Below are 20,324 nucleotides of genomic sequence, written 5' to 3'. Positions count from 1 at the left end.
CCCAATCTCAAAGGTTGTAATCTCTCAATGGCAGCCAAATGGGCAGCAGTTTTGGCCTAAAGATTTCTTTCTGTGCCATATCCCTCAGCTCACACCAGTTCATTTCTATATAATGAAACCCTGCACAACTTCTCAGGACACAGGCATAACAGCAAGCCACACACAGACTGCTAGCCTAGTCCAAGCAAAGCTCTTTCTCACCCTCATAAGCCAAACCTCACAGTCCACAGTACTTACTGCATTCAGGTCTTTCAACTCTGACCAGAATAGTCCATCAGACTATACTTACAGCACTGCAAGGCATCTCTTAGGCAAGGTTTCACATCCTTCCATATTCCTCTTGAAAATCAGCTCAGCTCCAAAAGGCCAAAGCCACACAGTCGGGTGTCTAGCAGCAAACCCACTCCTTGGCACACCACTTTACTGTTCCAGTCAGGTTCATAATGCTGGTAGAAATTACCCAACCAAGAGCAGCTTGTGGGAAAAAAGTTTATTTTGCCTTACAGGCTCGAGGGGGAAGCTACATGATGGCAGGGAAAATGATGGAATGAGCGGAGAGTGGACACCATTCCCTGGCCAACATAAGGCGGACAACAGCAACAGGAGAGTGTGCCAAACATTGGCAAGGGGAAACTGGCTACAACACCCATAAGCCTGCCTCCAACAATACACTCCCTCCAGAAGACGTTAACTCCCAAATCTCCATCAGCTGGGAACCTAGCATTCAGAACACCTGAGTTTATGGGGGACCCCTGAATCAAACCACCACACCCCTCCTACTTTCATGTCTTTTATTTTTTGTTTTATTTTTATTTATTTATTTGACAGCAAGAGAGAGAGAGAGAGAGGGGGGGGGGGAGGGAGAGAGCATGAGCATGAGCATGGGCGCTCCATGGCTTCCAGCCACTGCAAATGAACTCCAGATGCATGTGCCATGACACCTTGTGCATCTGGTGTACATGGGTATTGGAGATTCAAACCTTGAACCGGGGTCCTTAGATTTCACAGGCAAACACTTAACCGCTAAGCCATCTCTCCAGCCCTTTCATGTGTTCAAAAAAACTTTTAAAAAAGTTTATTTTAGGGCTGGTTGTGTTGGCACACGCCTTTAATCCCAGCATTTGGGAGGCAGAGGTAGGAGGATCGCTGTGAGTTCAAGGCTACCCTAAGACTACATAGTGAATTCATGGTCAGCCTGGGCTATAAGTGTGACCCTACTTTGAACCCCCCCCAAAAAACTTACTTTATTCACTCATTTGAGAAAGAGAAACAGGCAGAGAGAGAGAGAGAGAGAGAGAGAGAGAGAGAGAGACAGAGAGACAGAGAGAGAAACAGAGAGAGAGAGAGAGAGAGAATATGTGAGAATGGGCGTGCCCGGGCTTCTAGCCGCTGCAAATGAACTCTGGTCACATGTGCCACCTTGGGCATATGGCTTAGTAGGTCCTGGGGAATCGAACCTGGTTCCTTTGGCTTTGCAGGCAAGTGCCTTAACCACTAGGCCATCTCTCCAGCCCTCATGCTTTTTTTTTTTTTTTTTTAATGACCCACTGTGTGCATCTAGAGTTGCTTGTATGAGCATAGATGATTATTTTTACTGGAGTTTGGGCTACTTCCTGGTGACTCCACCTCTGAGGACAATGGTTCCCAGTCCCTTCCTAACCCATTAACTACCAGTAGCTCCTCAGGGAGGAATGTGCCTCATAGGCCCCTTCCCCATCCATGGTGGAATGTGCTTGTAAGCACAGCTGCTGTGTGTTCATGATCATAGCGGTCATTTCATGTCCAGGATACAGTGTTGGATAGCACTCCTCCCTATCCTCCTTTTTTTTTTTTTTTTTTGTCTTGAGGTAGAGTCTCACTCTAGCTCAGGCTGACCTGGAATTCACTATGTAGTCTCAGGTTGGTCTTGGACTCATGGCGATCCTCCTACCTCTGCCTCCCGAGTGCTGGGATTAAAGGCGTGCGCCACCATGCCTGGCCTTTTTTTCTTTTGGAAAGGGTCTTGCTATTCACCTTAGGCTGGCTTCAAACTCAGTTGTTCCGCCTCAGCCTCCCAGGTGCTGAGGTTACAGGAATTCCTCACCACACCCTGCAGGACTGAAGAGCTTTGCTCTTGAGAGCTTGTCTGGAGGTTCCAGCAGGGGAGTGCAGCCACTCCTGTCACTCCTGACTGAAGACCGGCCCTGACTTGGTGACGACACTTCATCTAATACATCTTCACTCATTAGAGTCCTCTCTAGTCCTTCTGGACTGAGTTAGACCCTCAGCCGAAAACACGAGGGAACTCTTGGAATATTATACAATCATTTTGTTAGCATTCCTTTTATTAGAATGGTAGTTCTTTATAAGAAAAAAAAAAACACAATATTGGGCTAGAGAGATGGCTTAGTGGTTAAGGTACTTGCTTGTGAAGCCCAAGGATCTAGGTTCGATTCTCCAGGTCCCACGTAAGGCAGATGCACAAGGTAGCACATGTGTCTGGAGTTCATTTGCAGTGGCTGGAGGCCCTAGCATGCCCATTCTTTCCTTCTGTCTCTAATAAATAAATAAAAATAAATCTTTAAATAAAAAGAAAATACAACGCTATTAATCCTCATCCTCTGCACCTAACACAGGGCCTGGCTAATTTTTAAAAATGTGTGTGTGTGTGTGTGTGTATGTGCATGTGTATGCATGTGCTCCAGGGTCTCTTGCAAATGAACGCCTGTCTGGTTTATTATGTATGTGGCTGGGGAATTGAACTCAGACTGACGGGCTTTGCAAGCAAGAACGTTTAATGCTGAGCCGTCTCCCTAGCACCCCTCTCCCTTTGTGTGTGTTCTGTGTGTACATGCTCGTGTGTGTGAGCGTGGGCGTATGTGTGCCGTGGCGCACCTGCGGAGGTCAGAGGGCTAGTTTGGGTATCGGTCATTGCCGTCTACCTTGTTTGAAGCTGGATCTTTCATTCACCATTGCATTTGGTAGGTGAGCTCCCGACTCTGCTTTCCTCCATTTTGCTTTGTTTTTTGGAGTGGGCGTGTGTGTGTGTGAGGTTGGTGTGCCAGGGCCTCAGCCATTGCGGCCGAGCTTCAGACGCTTGTACCACCTAGTGCACATGTGTGACCTTGCACTTGCTTCACCTTTGTGTGTTTAGCTTATGTGGGATCTGGAGAGAGATTGAACATGGGTCCTTAGGCTTTGTAGGCAAGCGCCTTAACCACTAAGCCATCTCTCCAGCCCCTTCCTTCCTTTTAGTCATCGGCGCATTGAGATTATAGACGCTTGTGCTACAGTGTCTGGCTTTTTGCAGGATATTGGGGTCCCAATTCAGGTTCTTATGCTTGCCTGACAAGCATAAGCCATTTCCCCAGCCCCGATTTTTAATTTTTTTAATTTATTTTTTAAGCAAATATTGTTAAGAATTTGTGGAATGTATCTCCTTAAGAATAATAAGTGAAGCCAGGCATGGTGGTGCATGCCTTTAATCCCAGCACTTGGGAGGCAGAGGTAGAATCACCATGAGTTCGAGGCCACCCTGAGACAACAGAGTTAATTCCAGGACAGCCTGAGGTAGAATGAGACCCTACCTCGAAAAACCAAAAAAGAAAAAAGAAAGAATAATAAGTAACTCAGAGTACTGAGTCCTTAGTATATTGAAGTACTTAGCTATTGCTGGTCATCAGTAATCACAACATTACATGACATACTACAGTGAACATGTGTTTTGTGGATATATCTGTGGGCCACTTGGAAGTTGATTGGCAGAGGTGGTAATTACTTGAGTGGTTTTGTGCTGCATTCTTAGTCCATGTGCCCGTAGACCAACTGGCTAGCATGTTTTCAAGGTTAGGGCACAGATATAAGAAAGTAAGCCAAATTATTTTAAACTCCTGTCTGCATGTTTGCCAACATCCTGCTAGTTAAAGTAAGTTACCTGGTCGATCCCAAAGTCACAGAGCAGGAAAATACACTCTTTGTTTGGAGGTGGCAGAGAAGATGTGATTACTTTTCTGTTTTCTGTCATGCATGAAACATGTTTAGGCTCTCAGTAAGTGTTTGAAATGACTAAACCATTCACATTTCATCTATGCTCAGAATTGGAGTCTGAGCAGGCCTAGGAATTTGTGACTGCCGGGCTGGCAGGATAGTTCTGCAATAGAGCGCTTGTCCAGCGTTGCAGTGCCCGAGGCTCAAGCTCTGTGACTGAACAATAAATAAGCGACCCTCTCTTGTGGGACACCTTCCTGACCCTGTTTATTTTTCCCCTATTTTCTCCCCTCAAAATTTTGTCTTTCTCTATTCCATAGGTCCCAAGTGATGTCTTATGGTCTGTTACTAATATTAACTGTTCAATACTTCTGTTTTAGAATTAACATTTTTGTTTTACTTAGTTATTTATTTGAGAGAGAGAAAGAGGCAGAGGGAGAGAGGAGGAAGGAAGAAGGGAAGGAAGAAGAAGGAAGAGAGAGAGAGAGCAAGAGAGAATGAATGGGTACACCAGGACCTTTGGCTGCTGTAAACGAACTCCAGACATATGTGCCACCTTGTGCATTTGGCTTATGTGGGTCCTGGGGAATCCAACCTGGGTCCTTTGGCTTCTCAGGCAAATGCCTTAACCACTAAGCCATCTCTCCAGCCCTAGACTTCACATTTTTGAGAGAAAACCTACTTGGCTAACAACACATTATTGTTGCCAGGTCATATGAGAAATAGCTGATTCTTGATTCTAGAGCCTACCTCTATTAAGTAAGATCTGAAGTCCTTGGGTAGATCAATAGCCATAGAGCCCATAAAATAGTCTTTTTTTTTTTTTTTGAGTCTCATTATCTGATCACAAAGACAACCATTTGCAGCTTCAGGCTTCCAGCATTCATTCAGTTAGTGATCCAGAAGAAGTGACCTATCTTCACAACATTTAAATAATTTCTTCCAAGTGTCTCTGGTAGACTGTGTTTGGGTGGATTGTTGTGTCTAGGAGAATGGGGCATTTTGGCTAACCCAGATCATTAGCCCATCATGTGTCAGCAAAGGTAACACCCACTAGGATTGCATACATTAAAGAAGGGGCGGTTCCTGAAGGGATGTAGGGCAAATGGAAAGGTAGCAGTGACCAGCATACACATGCTTGTACAACTCCCTATAGACGGGGAGCTTTACCAGAGGCCTGGACACTTGGCTGAGGAATCTGATTAGCAGAGTGTGTCCTAGTACAACTGGAGCCAAGTGCCGTGGGCCCAGTCGTCCATGCTTAATGCGGCAGCACGGTTCGGAAATACAGGTCAGTCCACCTCAGGGCTACCTTTAACTGCACTGGGAAGCACCTTTCTGCATCTCAGTTCTTCATTTTGTAAATGAGAGTAGAGACTAGGCTTCTTTTAAGACGTTTTCTATCTCTGATTACTATAATGTGAAATTATTTTTCAGGGCCAGAAATAATTTTCCTGTTTTCCAATATTATTCTATATATTCTTAGCACCAATTTGATTATTATTTTTGTAAACATTTTAAGGCCATTCATTGCCTATTGGATAATAGGCACAGTACAGCTGAAATCATCATAGCACTTTATAATTTTGAAACCTACAAGTAATTTAAGACACAGGATGTAAGCAAGAAGTAGAGACCATTATAAATATTACTTATAGCTCCTTATCTATACATGTATATACATAGATGTGTAACAGTGTGCTTCCTTTGAGTGGTGGAATCCTGGGGGCCTTTTACTCTTCTACTTAAGCTTCATTTATACTGAACTTGATAGTTTTAAGGTAATTTTTCATCTATTCCAATGTATACTTTTTTTCTGGTTTTTCTGAGATAAGAGTCTCACTCTAGCTCAGGAGATAAAAGTCTCACTGTAGCTCAGGCTGATCTGGAAGTCACTATGTAGTCTCAGGGTGGCTTCGAACTCATGGTGATCCTCTTACCTCTGCCTCCCAAGTGCTGGGATTAAAGGCGTGCACCACCATGCCAGGGTTACAGGCCTTTCCGTTGATGATGTGTCATGGTCAGATGGCAATCTATTCTGTGTAACATCATCAGGAAGGAAAAAAAAGCTGCATTTTGGGATTACTAGCATGTTATACTTGATGAAAGCCAGTTATTGGCTAGAAGGACCAATTAATTTTTTTTTTTATTTTGAGGGAAAACACTGCAGACTCTTGACTACCAGAAAAATAATTCATGTACATGACTAAATTGGTTCCTGACAAGAAGCTACAATGCTGTGCTGTAGAAAATATATTACTTGAATTGGTTAATTGAAAAAGTTAAAGTAGTGATTAATAGTAAAGTAGTCTAAGTGCCCAATCTTTCTAGATATTGCTATGTAGTTTTTTTTTTTTTTTTTTTCTTTTGAGGTAGGGTCTCACTCTAGCTCAAGCTGACCTGGAATTCACTATGTAGTCTCAGGGTAGCCTTGAACTGGCAGTGATCCTCCTCCTTCTGCCTCCCAAGTGTTGGGATTAAAGGTGTGTGCCACTGCTCCTAGCTCCAGTCTCCCCTTTGTAACTTTTTAAAAATTGTTTTATTTTTGAGTGACACAGAGTGAAAGAGGCAGAGAAAGAGCAAGACTGTGTGTGAGAGAGAATGTTGTTTCTCATTTTGATGTTGATTTCCTAGGTTAAGGAATTGATAAGACAATTGGAACATGGCGATACTCGAATTTCACCATTCTTCATTGCTTACTTGGGATGTTGTTGCAAAAGAGAAAGTTCCCTCATCTTCGTTTGGAAATCCTCACTTACAGTTGATTTGCTGGTTTTTAACACTGTGTTGTTCTCCAGCCTTGTTGAGAGGACATCCGGGAGGCATTTAGAACGTGCCTTCAGGAGCTGATGCTGCGTTTCCAGTGTGTTGCTGCTACCACATCTGTTAGTAGTCGTCCTCTCTCACCTTCGGCCCGTGGACCCCATTCATTTTGGATCCACTTCTCTGTGTGTGCCACTTTCCAGGCTCAGTTGTGCCATTCCTGCCATTTCTTCAAGGGGTCTCACTTGCTTTTACAGGAAATAGTATTTAGAGACGACAGTTTAGGCACTAGGTAGGTCAGTTGCTATAAGTTTAATCATTGTTTCTAAAACTTTTCAGTGGTAATCAACTGTATATGTGTAGTGTTAAAAAAATGAAATACACTATTATTTGGCTAAACCTCATGAATCTTATAGCGATACCTCCTTTCTCCCACACTTAGAAAACTCGTTCTCAAAAGAATGCCCACGAAGTCATTTGGCTGACTCTAAGATGGTGCAGCCGCACACCAGCCCCGGCTGGGCCCCGGCCTCCCGTGCGGGTGAGCTGCGGCCCCTCGTGCGCCCGTGCTGGGCACCGCCAGCTGCTTGTCGCCTCGGGGCTGGAACTAGCAGTGCTCAGAAGAGCAGTGGCAAAAGTCATGCTCTCCTCTCCAGGTTTTTCTCTTAGGGTCTTAGAATGTTGAGTTTTCACTATCTTTCCAATGTCTTCAAGTGCATTCTTTTTGTATTTTATTTATTTATTAGAGACAGAGAGGGAGAGGGAGAGAGAGAGCGTGCGCTCATCTAGCCACTGCACACGAACTCCAGACTCATGTGCTATCTTGTGCATCTGGCTTATGTGGGCGCTGGGGAGTCAAACCTGGGTCCTCAGGCTTTGCAGGCAAGTATCTTAACCTCTAAGCCATCTCTCCTGCCCTTCAAGTACATTCTTAAATATATTTTTTTTCATCTTTTCTCATTGTATTCAGTGGGAAGTTGGCCTGAATTATCTAATACAACATTATTGGAAGTGAAAGTCTTCTCGCCATGTAAATTTTAACACTACTTATGATATGCTTTTATATTATGACCACAATATTTGATTTTATTTCAAAGGTTTTAAAGCAGAAGCAGCTGGATGACTGTCTTCGATATGTATCTGTAAGAAGATTTGAATCATTTAATCTGTTCTCAGTAACAGAAGCCAAAACAGGAGAAACTGAAGAAGAGGCTGGTACTTGGATCCAATATACAAGCATCTTTTATCCTGAATACAGTATCTCCTTAAGGTAACCAGTATTTTACTTAAGGTTGTTTTAAAATTCATTTTTATCTTGTAGAAGAGAACCAATCTACTAAGGATTTTGGTATTCCTTCTCTTGAATTTTCAAGGCAGTCTTTATTAGAGCTTAGATTTTGCAGCTTTGTATTAGAAAATCTGGCTCATTTAGAGAGACTCTCTTTAGCTTACATTTCACCAAAGAGCACAGGTATGAAATAAAAAGGACAATCTTTTTTTTTTTTTCCCCTTCATTGAGGTAGGGTCTTACTGTAGCCCAGGCTGACCTGGAACTCACTCTGTAGTCCCAGGCTGGCCTTGAGCTCACAGCAGTTCTCCTACCTCTGCTTCCCGAGTGCTGGAACTAAAGGTGTGCACTACCATACCCAGCAAAAAAATGGCAACTTTTAGCATATTTTTGAAGACTATTCTAAAAAGATAAGAAACGTGCATCTGGCTTACGTGAGTCCTGGGAAATCGAATGTGGGTCCTTTGGCTTTGCAGGCAAGCACTTTAACCACTAAGCCATCTTTTCAGCCCAAATGGTCAATTTTGTATAAGCCTCATACTTATCTAATTCCAGAACTTTTCATTAACCTAAAGAGAAAGATCATTTACATTATCAGCACCTCCCCCCCCCCCCCCAGTCCCTGACAATCCTTAGTTTGACTTTTATTTCTGTGGGTTTGTCTGTTCTGGACATTACACAGTATATAATATGTGGGCTTTTAAGTCTGGCATTTTCACTTAGCATAGGAATGTTTGTTTTTGTATTTTGGTTTTTCAAGGCAGTGTCTCACTCTAGCTCATGCTGACCTGGAATTTGCTGTGTAGTCTCAGGGTAGCCCTGAATTCATGGCAACTCTGCCACCTCTGCCTCCTGAGTGCTGGGATTAAAGGCGTGTACTACCACACCCGGCTAGCATATCAACATTTTTAATTTTAACATTCATTCATATTATTCCATGCTGACTTGTGCCAGAATCAGAATTTATCACCTTATGGAAAATAGCATATTTTAACACTCCATGTGTAAGTTGGTAGACATTTGTTTTTACTTTTGGGCCCTTGTGTAGAATGCTACTGTGGAACATTCACCTGTGAGAGTGTGTGTTTGTGTATTTTAATTCTCTTGGTATATACCCAGAAATGGAATTGCTGTTTTATGTACTGTACGCTTAGTTTTTTGAGGAATGGCCAAACTGTTGCTCATAGTATCTGCACTTTTTAACATTCCTATTAGGAATGTATGAGAATTAAAAAAAAAATTACAGCATTTTAGTAGGTGTGAAGTGATACCTCACTTTGGTTTTGTAATGACTTCTGATGCCCATGTGTATATCTTACGTGTATTCTTTCGCTTATTTTTATTTCTGAGAGAAAGAGAGGGTGACCATGATCATGCTAGGGCCTCATGCAGCTGCATTCGAGCTCTTCATGCATGCACCACTTTGTGCACTTGCTTTTTGTGGGCACCAGAGAATTGAGCCTGGGCCAGCAGGCTTTGCAAGCAAGTGCTTTTAACTGCTTAGCCATTTCCCCAGCCCTCTTGAGTTCTGAGTTTTGAGAATTTCTTTCATCGGTATACATATGTAGTATGTGTGGTATGGTGCATGTGGGGTGCATACACACGCGTGCTCCAATGTGCATGGAAGATGTACAGAGGAAGCTGTTGGGTGTTCTCCTTTGTTGCTCTCCTCCATCTTCCCCCTTGAGGCAGAGTCTCACTGAACCTGGAGCTATGCTTTTAGTCAGACTGGCAGACCGCTGAGCTGCAGGGTTTCTGTAGTCTGCACCTCCTTCAGGATGTGGTTTACAGGTACATGTGGCCTCTCTGTTCTTGTGTTTTTGGTGCTGAGGATCAAAGCCAGGCAGTCTCAGGCCTCTCAGGCCATTATGCACGTGCAGCACGTGCTCTCACCCACCAAGCCATCTCACCAGCCTTGAGAGTTTCCACATTAACAGCGAACACATAATTGTACGTATTTATGAGATACACTGTGAGACTGTAATGATTAGATTAGAGTACCTAGTATACCTAGTACCTCAAACATTTCTTATTTCTTTGTGTTGGGCCATTCATAATCCTCTTTACTAGCTATTTTGAAAGAAAATTTGCAATGCATTCTGTGTTCAAGACATTTCCTTACTGACTAATAATGTGGAGCATCTTCTCCTGTGTTTGCTGCGTTCAAGGTGAATGTGTGCATATTTGTTCCCCTGTTCCGTGTGTATGAAATGAAACCTTTTTATTTTGATGAAGCCCAGGTTAATCCATCTTCTCATTTGTTGTTACATTATTGCAGTAACATTTAACGGTGGCTTGCTTTCAGCCTATACTTTTACATTTAGGTACATTTAGGCTTAACTTATTCTTTAAGCGGCTCTTTAAATATTTATTTATTTAAGACAGAGAGAGAGAGGGAGGGAGGGGGGAGAGGGAGAGAGACAGAGACACACACACACACGGGGGGGGGGGGGAGAGAAAGAAAGAGAATGGGTGCACCAGGGCCTCTAGCCATTGCAAATGAACTCCAGACACATGTGCATCTGGATATGTGGGTACTGGGGAATTGAACCTGGCTCCTTTGGCTTTGCAGGAAAGTGCCTTAACCACTAAGCTGTCTCTCCAGCCATCCCCCCCCTTTTAAATTACCTGTCACAATGATTTATCCCCAAGTCCTTGCTGCATAGGCCATGCTTGTGAAGAAATGCAAAGGTTCCCTATTGTAAATACTTTTACGTGTTTTAGGAGAAAAGTGACCTTAGGGAGAGGAGAAAGGAGTGAAAAAGAAATAGAGAGGAGAGAGAGGGAATGAATGAGAATGTTAACTTATTAACTATGTCATTAAATTCAGTAATTCTACATTAGAAATTTATCATAAGGCAATAGAAACAGGCTTGATGATGTCCGCAGACATTTTCACTGCAGTAAGTCGGTGCAGTAGCAGCAGCCTGGGCACAGTGAAAATCTGCTGTGACGTTTGTGCCATCAGTCATTCGTAGTCATTGATTGAACTACTTGGCAGCTGCTAAAGTCATGTTACATGAGATTACTTGATGTGGGAAAGCATTTATACATTATCAAAATGTGCTTGCAAAAGTGTGAACATTGTGTTCTCAGTTTGTTATTAAAGGAGGTGTGCACGTAGAATACTACTTGAAGAGTTTCTATCAAAATACTGGCTTTGGCTATCTGTGCATGGGACCATATACTGCTTTTAGATTTTAGGAAATGTTGAATTCTGTGCTATGTGGCTGATCATTTTAATAGCTTCATTTTGCTATTAGAACATATCAGATGTTACATATATAATTTACTGTAGTCTTCTGTAATATCAGCATACCTAACCTCATCTGCTAGTGCGCAGAGACGATGTAGAATCATGTTATGAAAAGGAAGTTTTAAGGCGTGGTTGGTGACTGTATTTCTTTGGATTATGATGATTTGGAGCTCAGTTTTTAGCCAGTTAAGATTGCAGACAACTTTATGCAGTCTTAGTCATTCTGTCAAAGAACTATTGGGTCTTTATAGAAATAAAAGGCTCATTTTTTTCTGAAAAGAATACTATTATTTATAACTATTCCCTTGATATATATGTATGTGTATATGTATATGTGTGTGTGTGTGTGTGTGTGTGTGTGTGTGTGTGTGTGTGTGTATGTATGTATGTATGTATGTATGTATGTATGTATGTATAGTTTCTTAGGGCTGCCAAAACAAAATACCACAGACTAAATATCTCAAATAACAATTTTTTTTTATAGTTCTAGGGGATAGAAGCTTGATCAATTTATCAAGCTTAGGTTTCTTCTCAGACCTGTTGAATTGCAGATTGCCATCTTCTTGCTGCATCTTTATATGATTTGCATCTATGCACACTTCCCCATTTCTCTGCCTGTATGTTCTGATTTCTTCTTATAAAGACACCAGTTGTATTGGATTAAGTAACCACCCTAGTAACCCCATGTTTTTGGTTATTTACCTCTAATTCCCTGTATTCAAATAGTCACATTCTGACATACTAGGGTTTAGGACCTCAATGTATAAATTCTGGGTGGTGGGGCATTTTAGTCTATAATACAAAATTACATTTGCACTGTTTTAACACATAGTATTGCTGAAACAATTATTAATGATTCTTATAAGAAACTGAACATCCTAAAATAGAACTACAGTTGCAAAATTTGAGGGAGAATGTAGAAGATTGTAGCACCATTTTTTTTCTTATTGCCAATAGAAAATTAACTCAAACTATGTGAACTATTGACAGTTGGGTCCATTTCTAATTGAGGAATAATATCTTTCATAGGCCTTACTAAGATATAAAAAAAAAAAACAAATTTGAAGGACTATCAAGTGAAGAGGAATTGCATCAAAAGGAATAGAATTAAATTTAGGGACAAGGGCTACTAAGGGCGTTTGTCTGCTAATGTTTCGACCTGCTCATAAGTGGGTATAAACCTGATCCTTAGTTCTTTGTGACAGCTGTTTGTAACTAGCTGTACTGCGTCAGCAGGACTTGCTGCATTACTCTTTGGCTCTGGAGGGTGATTATTTTTCTTTTGACTTGAAGATTCTCTTAAGTGGATTTTAAAAAGACTTACCTGTCAATTGTAATAAATGTTTTATTTTAAACAGTGATTTGAAAGTTCTGAATACTTTAGGATGTTGACTAATCATCAAAAAATAAATGTTGCATTACATATACTGATGTCTAGTTTCTGTATTTTCTTCTCCCTCTAGTGGACAAAAACTAGTGTTAAACATATAACATCATTAGTATTAGGTATATATCACAGTACATTCTTAGCTTTTTTCATTGAAAATTCACAAATACTAGTATTTCAGAAACATTAACTATAATGCATTATTCCTTTGCAGGCATAATAGTGGATCCTTGAATGTTGAAGATGTTCTCACCAGCTTTGACAATACAGGAAATGTTTGTAAGTTATATGCTAACTCTATGAAAACACATTCAGAGTTTTAGAGAGCAAATTTATAGTATTTTTCTCACTAATGTTTATTAGACTCACTAATGTGTTTGCATGTAATACATATGCATCTGTCTGTCTCTCTATGTATTTCTATCTGTGTATAAAGTAGAAACTCAATGTTGTGAGTCACAAAATAAGCCCCACATAAGACTCATACCAAATGAAGTATGACTGTTTTTACACTTTGCAGGGACATGTGTGTTTGTGACAGAATGTAAATCAAAAGAAACACTGGATTCTCCAGTACTCTTCCTTTTGTCTTTGTTTCCATTGTGAATTTTTCAGGTAATCCAGTAGGTGGTCTCTCTCTGTGTCTCTTTCTTCTTCTTTTCTGTGTTTTGAATGCTTTCTATTCCACCCCTACTTTACTCTTGGACAAGAGATCAAATCTGCAGCATGTTTTTAACATCAATATACTATTAAGTGAGAGCATTTTTATTTTCTCTAATATTATGGAACAGAATGGATTATGTTTTCATCTCAGGCCCTGATTTAGTGGTGACCTGTTTCTCTACTGGGAACTTTATTTGCACATTTTTTTTTTTTTTTTTGAGTAGGGTCTCACTCTAGGCCACTTTGACCTGAACCTCACTTTGTATCCCAGGCTGACCTAAACTCATAGAAATCCTCCTACCTGTGCCTCCTGAGTGCTAGGATTAAAGGCATATACCACTAAGCCTAGTTTAAACAATTTTAACACCACATTATGACAGAAATCACCTAAGACTATCCTAATGTCATAGTTAAACAATATACCATTATGAGAGCTATATATGTTCTCATATTTATTGCATTGAATATTTATCATTTAAAAATATATTTTATTTATCTGAGGTTGAGAGAGAAGGGGAGGAAGGGATGGAGAGAGGAAGAGAAGGGAGAAAGGGGGAGGAGGGAGGGAGAGACAGAAAGATGTGTACTAGGGCCTTTGCATCTCCAAACGAACTCCAGATGAATGGGCCACTTTTTATGCATCTGGCTTTATGCTGGTACTGGGGAATTGAACCCAGGCTGTTAGCCACTGAGCTATCTCTTCAGCCCAGACTATTTATCTTGAGTGAATTAGTAGTGAAATATGAAAATAATCAAGTTAAATGTAAAATAGTACTCAGATGCTTTTCTTCTTAAAGGAAATTTCAGGTTTATAAGTACTTATTGTCTACATTTAAATTATAGACTTTGCTAATAGTACTGTTTTATCAAATACTTAGATATGCATAGGATAATGTGTAGTGATAGGCAGTGATTTTGTTCTCATGCCTACATTATGACAAGTTTTTCTTTGAATAGAAAAGTTGTGTTTTGTCACTAAGGAATCTATAAATGCCCTAAAATTATCTTGAAGTATTGAAAATAAGGTAGGTTACTTTTTTTGTGGGCAGGAAGGTATACTTTTTAGTTTCTGCATGTTGTACTTACTGATTCTGAATTGGGCATATTGTGTTTTTATTGGAACCTAATCAAGGATTGGGTTGGGGATGCTAATGGTGATTGAGCAGACAGATTCAGTAGTATTAAGAACATCAAGTATTATTCTTTGTGACAGATGAAATAAGGCCACTAGCTGGCATCACTATATAAAATAAAAATAGTTTCTTGAAGGTCTAAATTATAATTATACACATGAGCAACCCTCTTCTCCCCCTTCAACATCTTCCTCCTCATCTTCTCCCCACCATCGAAGTTGTTGTGTTACCAAATGGAGAAATTGTATGTCAGGAGACCTTTTCACTGCTGTGTGTTGGAAGGAAGGTTTGCTATTCTGGCATGAGGCAGAACTGCATTTGAATCTTGGCTCTGAAATTCATTTTGAGCAATGAACATAATCTTCGTAAGCCTCAGTCTTGCTCATTTTCAACATGGAACATACTGTGCTGACACACTGCATTTCTCAGAGATGATATTCATAAATAGAAGCTACTCATTACTGGTGACCAGTACTTCTCACACTTTTATAGTTTTTCCAACAAAACAGGTAATGTTCATAAATGTGCACAGTGTTTTTTTTTAAATTTATGAGTAAGAGAGTGCATGTGCACGAGAGAGAATTAGTGTGCTAGGACCATAGCTATTGCAAATGAACTCCAGACGCATGCACCACCTGTGTACATAGTTTTTATTTATCAGTAAAAAAATAATAAAATAACAAGCCAGGAAAATTAGATAAAAATCCTGAAATAGTTGTTTATTAAAATGTTTCATCATAAATGGAGTCTTAAGAACCTGAATATATTTTCAAGCAATAGTAATTGTAACAAAAACAAGGCTTACTAAGATATGTGTAGTGCAACTTTTATATTTACTCTTTGTTTTAAAAGAAAAATGTATTAAAATTTCACTTGAAGCTCTTAATGCTTTTTACTGTATAATTGATAAAGTCTTGTTCAAGTAAAGTAAAACTGATTATGACTTTTATATAACCTGGGTCATGGCCTGAAAAAGTGATTTTTCACTTGTCTAAAAGTTTGGTTTTATTATGCTAGTAATGGTACTAGGTTGAGTTTGTGAGTAGAAAATCCAGCAGAGGGCACCACAAGCATAATTCTGTCTCAATGCAGAATAATTAGCATAAACTATATAAATATAAATAATCTAAAAATGTATAATATGTAACATAGTTACTATATCCACTAATTCAGAAATATAAAACTAAGTTATTTCTGATTGTTTTTTGTTTTTTATTTTGTTTTAAATATCAGTTTTTAAAAAAATTTCTAGCTTTAATTAAAGCCATACTTTTGATCACTAATCCTGATAGTGAGTTAAAACTACATATAAGAATATCAGTTCTTAAGTCAGTATCATGCAGCATACCAAGGGATATTTAAAATTAATAGAGATTCTAATAGTATAACAAACAATAAATACAATTATGCCTATTTTACAGCTTAACATTACTTTGTGATAATGCAAAAATATTTTAAAGTTGCAAACATCTGATCTGTATATATAATTAATGTAATATATTCAGTGTTTTTTTTTTTTTTTTGCAAGACAGGTCTCACTCTAGCTCAGGCTAACCTGGAATTCACTGTGTAGTCTCAGGGTGGCCTTGAACTCATGGCAATCTTCCTACCTCTGCCTCCAAAGTGCTGGGATTAAAGGTGTGTGCCACTACAAGTAGAACCATTAATCTAAAATTTTAAAGCCAGGTAATGATTGTATTCACTTAAGTTTTCAAAGACACAAGATCCAGTTTCACTTCCAGAATTTGTAATTCTCTACAATAATCATATGGAAACTCTTCTCAATTTTAGAGAGTAAGTGAAATCTCTGTAATTTTTTATTTCCTGATATATTGGAAAATAAAGCATTCTTATATTTATTTTTGTTGTTTAGAAATTTTGTTTGTAAACACCTGTCCTTCAAAATGGTGCTTACAATCTTGAGACATTTTTTTCACTATGTGAATTTTTTCAGTGTTGTAAGAAAGAAATTAAGATGAATTTCATGGGGTGGATGCTTGCCTAGTATTCACAAGGACCTGGGTTGGGTCCCTAACATGAGAAAGAAAATGAAAGTTTCATGCAAAACTAATCATTTCTGCATAGAGTTTTTGCTGTATGGTTCTGTGTCAGTTATGTACTTTTTATTTGCTTTTGTGGAAGGTGAACTATTTCAGAAATTGACCTCCCTGTTTGCTTATCTATAACTAGGGCTAGGCGTGTTTATTTTGCTCTTTGGTTTCTACTGCTTGAAAATCCCCTTTCTGAGCTACCCAAGCTGCAGAGAGGATGTGATGGTTACTGGTTCATAATGTCTAGAAAGAGAAGCCATTGTATTACCCAGGGACAAGTGTATGATGACATTCCTCACCTCCGATGAGGGCCATCTTCTACATCTCCATTGGCTTGTGGCTCAGACTCTGCAGGTGGCAGAGCTCTCTGTGTGAGAGCCTCACAGCCCAGCTCTTCCTTGTTTTCTGTGTGAGCAGAATCTCCTTTCAAACCAGGCCCCTTGTCTCTTCTCAGAGAAGCCCCATCATGCCATATCTTTTGAAAATCCATTTTCTCTTTATCCAAAGTTGTCTCTTTCCTCTACCAAGATGAATTTAAAAAAATACGTGATTCTTGGGCTGAAGAGATGGCTTAGCGGTTAAGCCGCTTACCTGTGAAGCCTAAGGACCCAGGTTCGATTCTCCAGGTGCCACGTAAGCCAGATATACAATGGTGGCACATGCATCTGGAGTTCATTTGCAATGGCTAGAGGCCCTGGCGTGCCCATTCTGTCTGTCTCCCTCTCTCTGTCTGTAATAAATAAATAAATAAAAATAAAATCTTAAAAAATGTGATTTTTGTCAAGTCTTAGTTGGGAGAAATTTGGTATCATGGTATTGAGTATAATTATTTGGTATTTATAAAATCTATGTACTTGAGGGTATAATAATAGCCTGTTTCGCATACTTTTTTTAAAAATTTATTTACTTATTTATTTGAGAGCGACAGACAGAGAGAAAGACAGAGAGAGGGAGAGAGAGAATGGGCGCGCCAGGGCTTCCAGCCTCTGCAAATGAACTCCAGACGCGTGCGCCCCCTCGTGCATCTGGCTAACGTGGGACCTGGGGAACCGAGCCTCCAACCGGGGTCCTTAGGCTTCACAGGCAAGCGCTTAACCACTAAGCCATCTCTCCAGCCCTCGTATATTTTTAAACCTCATTTTCTTTGATAGTATGAACACATGAGTCAGTAGTTCTCATACAGTTTGGTGTGTGTGTGTGTGTGTGTGCGTGTGTGTGTGTGTGTATACTGCATGTGTAATATATTGAATTTAGGAATAATATAATACTAGCTAGGAACATGGTAATAATGAAAATTCAGAAATAATTCTACATGCATAGAATTCCATATATAATATTAATAAGGCTTTAAAGCCTAGGAATCCAATAGTTGGTATAACTTGGTGTCAGTCAGGGTTTCTGGCTAATGTTACAACTTATATTTGGGGCAAGTATGGGTAAAACCCCTTCTTTCCCCTCCTGATCAGGCCATGACAGGACTGTGTGGTTAGTGGGTCTCTTACGGTCTCCTTGGCAGCTTTGTGGACCGTTGCTGTCTATGCTTCTCCAGGTGGTAATGGTGATGTTTCCCAGTGAATTTTAGGGTACATTGCCATTTTTTAAAAAATTTATTTATTTATTTATTTGAGAACGACAGACACAGAGAGAAAGACAGATAGAGGGAGAGAGAGAGAATGGGCGCGCCAGGGCTTCCAGCCTCTGCAAACGAACTCCAGACGCGTGCGCCCCCTTGTGCATCTGGCTAACGTGGGACCTGGGGAACCGAGCCTCGATCCGGGGTCCTTAGGCTTCACAGGCAAGCGCTTAACCGCTAAGCCATTTCTCCAGCCCTACATCGGCATTTTTAACATGCACAGCTGTTAGTCTGCTTTTATGTCCTTCCTACTTGTCCAGTTGCAGGACCTGTTTTAAGATAGATCTAAAACTTACTTCTTTGTGTTAGTGATAAAATATTTCTAAAGTAAAAATTCTCATTAAGATAAAAATGCTTTATTTTAAAAATACTATTAAATGAAAAAGCTATTATACTATTAAAATACCAAAAGGAATACTGTGGTAATGTAATCTTTTTTGTTTTTCTGTTACATTATTATTGTGTTATATTCATGTAATATTCATGGATTCATCAAAGCATCACAGTGACAGCTTGAATTAAAAAATAACTTTTTCAGTTGGCCTTGGTGGCACATGCCTTTAATCCCAGCACTTGGGAAGCAGAAGTAGGAGGATTGCTGTGAGTTCAAGGCCATCCTGAGACTACATGGTGAATTCCAGGTCAGCGTGAGCTAGAGTGAGACCCTACCTTGAAAAACCAAAAAAAAAAAAAAAAAACCAAAAAAAAAAACAAAACCTCAAAACAAACAAAACCACCCCAAAACCAAAAAAACTTTTTTTTTTTTTTTTGGTTTTTTGAGGTAGGGTCTCACTGTAGCCCAGGCTGACCTGGAATTCACTGTGGAGTCTCAGGGTGGCCTCGAACTCACGGCAATCCTCCCACCTCTGCCTTCTGAGTGCTGGGATTAAAGGCATGAGCCACCGCACCTGGCCAAAAAAACTTTTTCAAATAAAATTATATGCATACGACTCTCTATATAGCTATGAAAAGTATATATGCATATCATATGCACCACATATCTGTTATTCATGCAAAACATGCATTATATGTAAACAAATAATGCAGGTGTATACCACATATCCATTATATAATCCACATATGTGTGTTGTAATGCATATGAATATGTGCTTTCTAATTCTATGCATGCACATATTTTAGTAAATTAATCTGATTAAAAAATGAGAACGGGGGCTACAGAGATGCTTAGTGGTTAAGGTACTTGCCTGTGAAGCCTAATAGCCCAGGTTTAATTTCACAGTACCCACATGAGCCAGATGCACAAGGTAGCACATGCATCTGGAGTTCATTTGCAGTGGTTGGAGGCCCTGGCATGCCCCTTCTCTCTCTCTGCCTGTCTTTCTCTCCAATACATACATAAATAAAAAATCTTAAAAGAAAAAGAAAGCTATTCTTTGTCCCTGGCTCCTTCCTGTCTGTCTCTCTGCTGAGAGGTGAACAGGTTGGTTTTGTCACAATGTTCTGCCTCACTACAGTCCCAGGAACAGTGCAGCCAAGTGACCACAGGCTGACACTGAGACCATGAGCCATCATAAATCCTATTTTAAAAATACATAAGTAGGGGTCTAGAGGGTTGGTTCAGCATTTAAGGTACTTGCCTGCAAAGTCTGAGGACCTGAGTTAGATTCCCCAGCACCTCTGTAAAGCTGGATACAGCAAGTGGCGCATGCATCTGGAGTTTGTTTGCAGTGGCAGGAGGACCTGGCATGCCTATGCTCTCTGTGTCTGCATCTCTCCTTCTCTCTCTCTCAAATGAATAAATAAAATTAAAAAAAATAAATAACTGGGGCTACAGAGATGGCTTAGCAGTTAGGGCGCTTGCCTGAAAAGCCAAAGGACCTAGGTTTGATTCCCTAGACCCACGTAAGCCGCATGCACAAGATAGTGCATGTATCTGGAGGCCCTGGTGCCTCTCTCGTTCTCTGCTTCCTTGCCCTCTGTCAAATAAAGTAAAATATTTTAAAAAGTAAGTAGGACTGGAGAGAAGGCTTAACAGTAAGTTGCTTGTCTGTGAAGCCTAAGGACCTAGGTTTGATTCCCCAGCACCCACATAAGCCAGATGTTCACGGTAGCACATGCATCTGGAGTTTGTTTGCAGTGGCTAGAGGCCCTGGCACACCCATTCTCTCCATCTGTCTATCTTTGTCTTTATCTCTCGAATAAATAAATACAATATTAAAAAAT

The 20,324-nt window shown here is 40.1% G+C and overlaps 1 protein-coding gene across 1 annotated transcript in view; it reads left to right on the top strand.

The window, feature by feature from the left end:
* Camkmt (calmodulin-lysine N-methyltransferase) overlaps nucleotides 1-20,324 on the top strand; it is a 409,522-nt gene that overhangs the window by 4,992 nt on the left and 384,206 nt on the right. Inside the window, exons 2-3 of the mRNA XM_004660194.2 lie at nucleotides 7,827-7,999; nucleotides 12,875-12,939. Of these exons, the coding sequence (XP_004660251.1) occupies nucleotides 7,827-7,999; nucleotides 12,875-12,939 (238 nt within the window). The remainder of the gene's footprint in view (nucleotides 1-7,826; nucleotides 8,000-12,874; nucleotides 12,940-20,324) is intronic.

The sequence above is a fragment of the Jaculus jaculus genome, chromosome 18 (genome assembly GCF_020740685.1).
Source record: "Jaculus jaculus isolate mJacJac1 chromosome 18, mJacJac1.mat.Y.cur, whole genome shotgun sequence".
NCBI classification, from domain to species: Eukaryota; Metazoa; Chordata; class Mammalia; order Rodentia; family Dipodidae; genus Jaculus; species Jaculus jaculus.
This window is presented reverse-complemented; position numbering and strand designations above follow the sequence as displayed.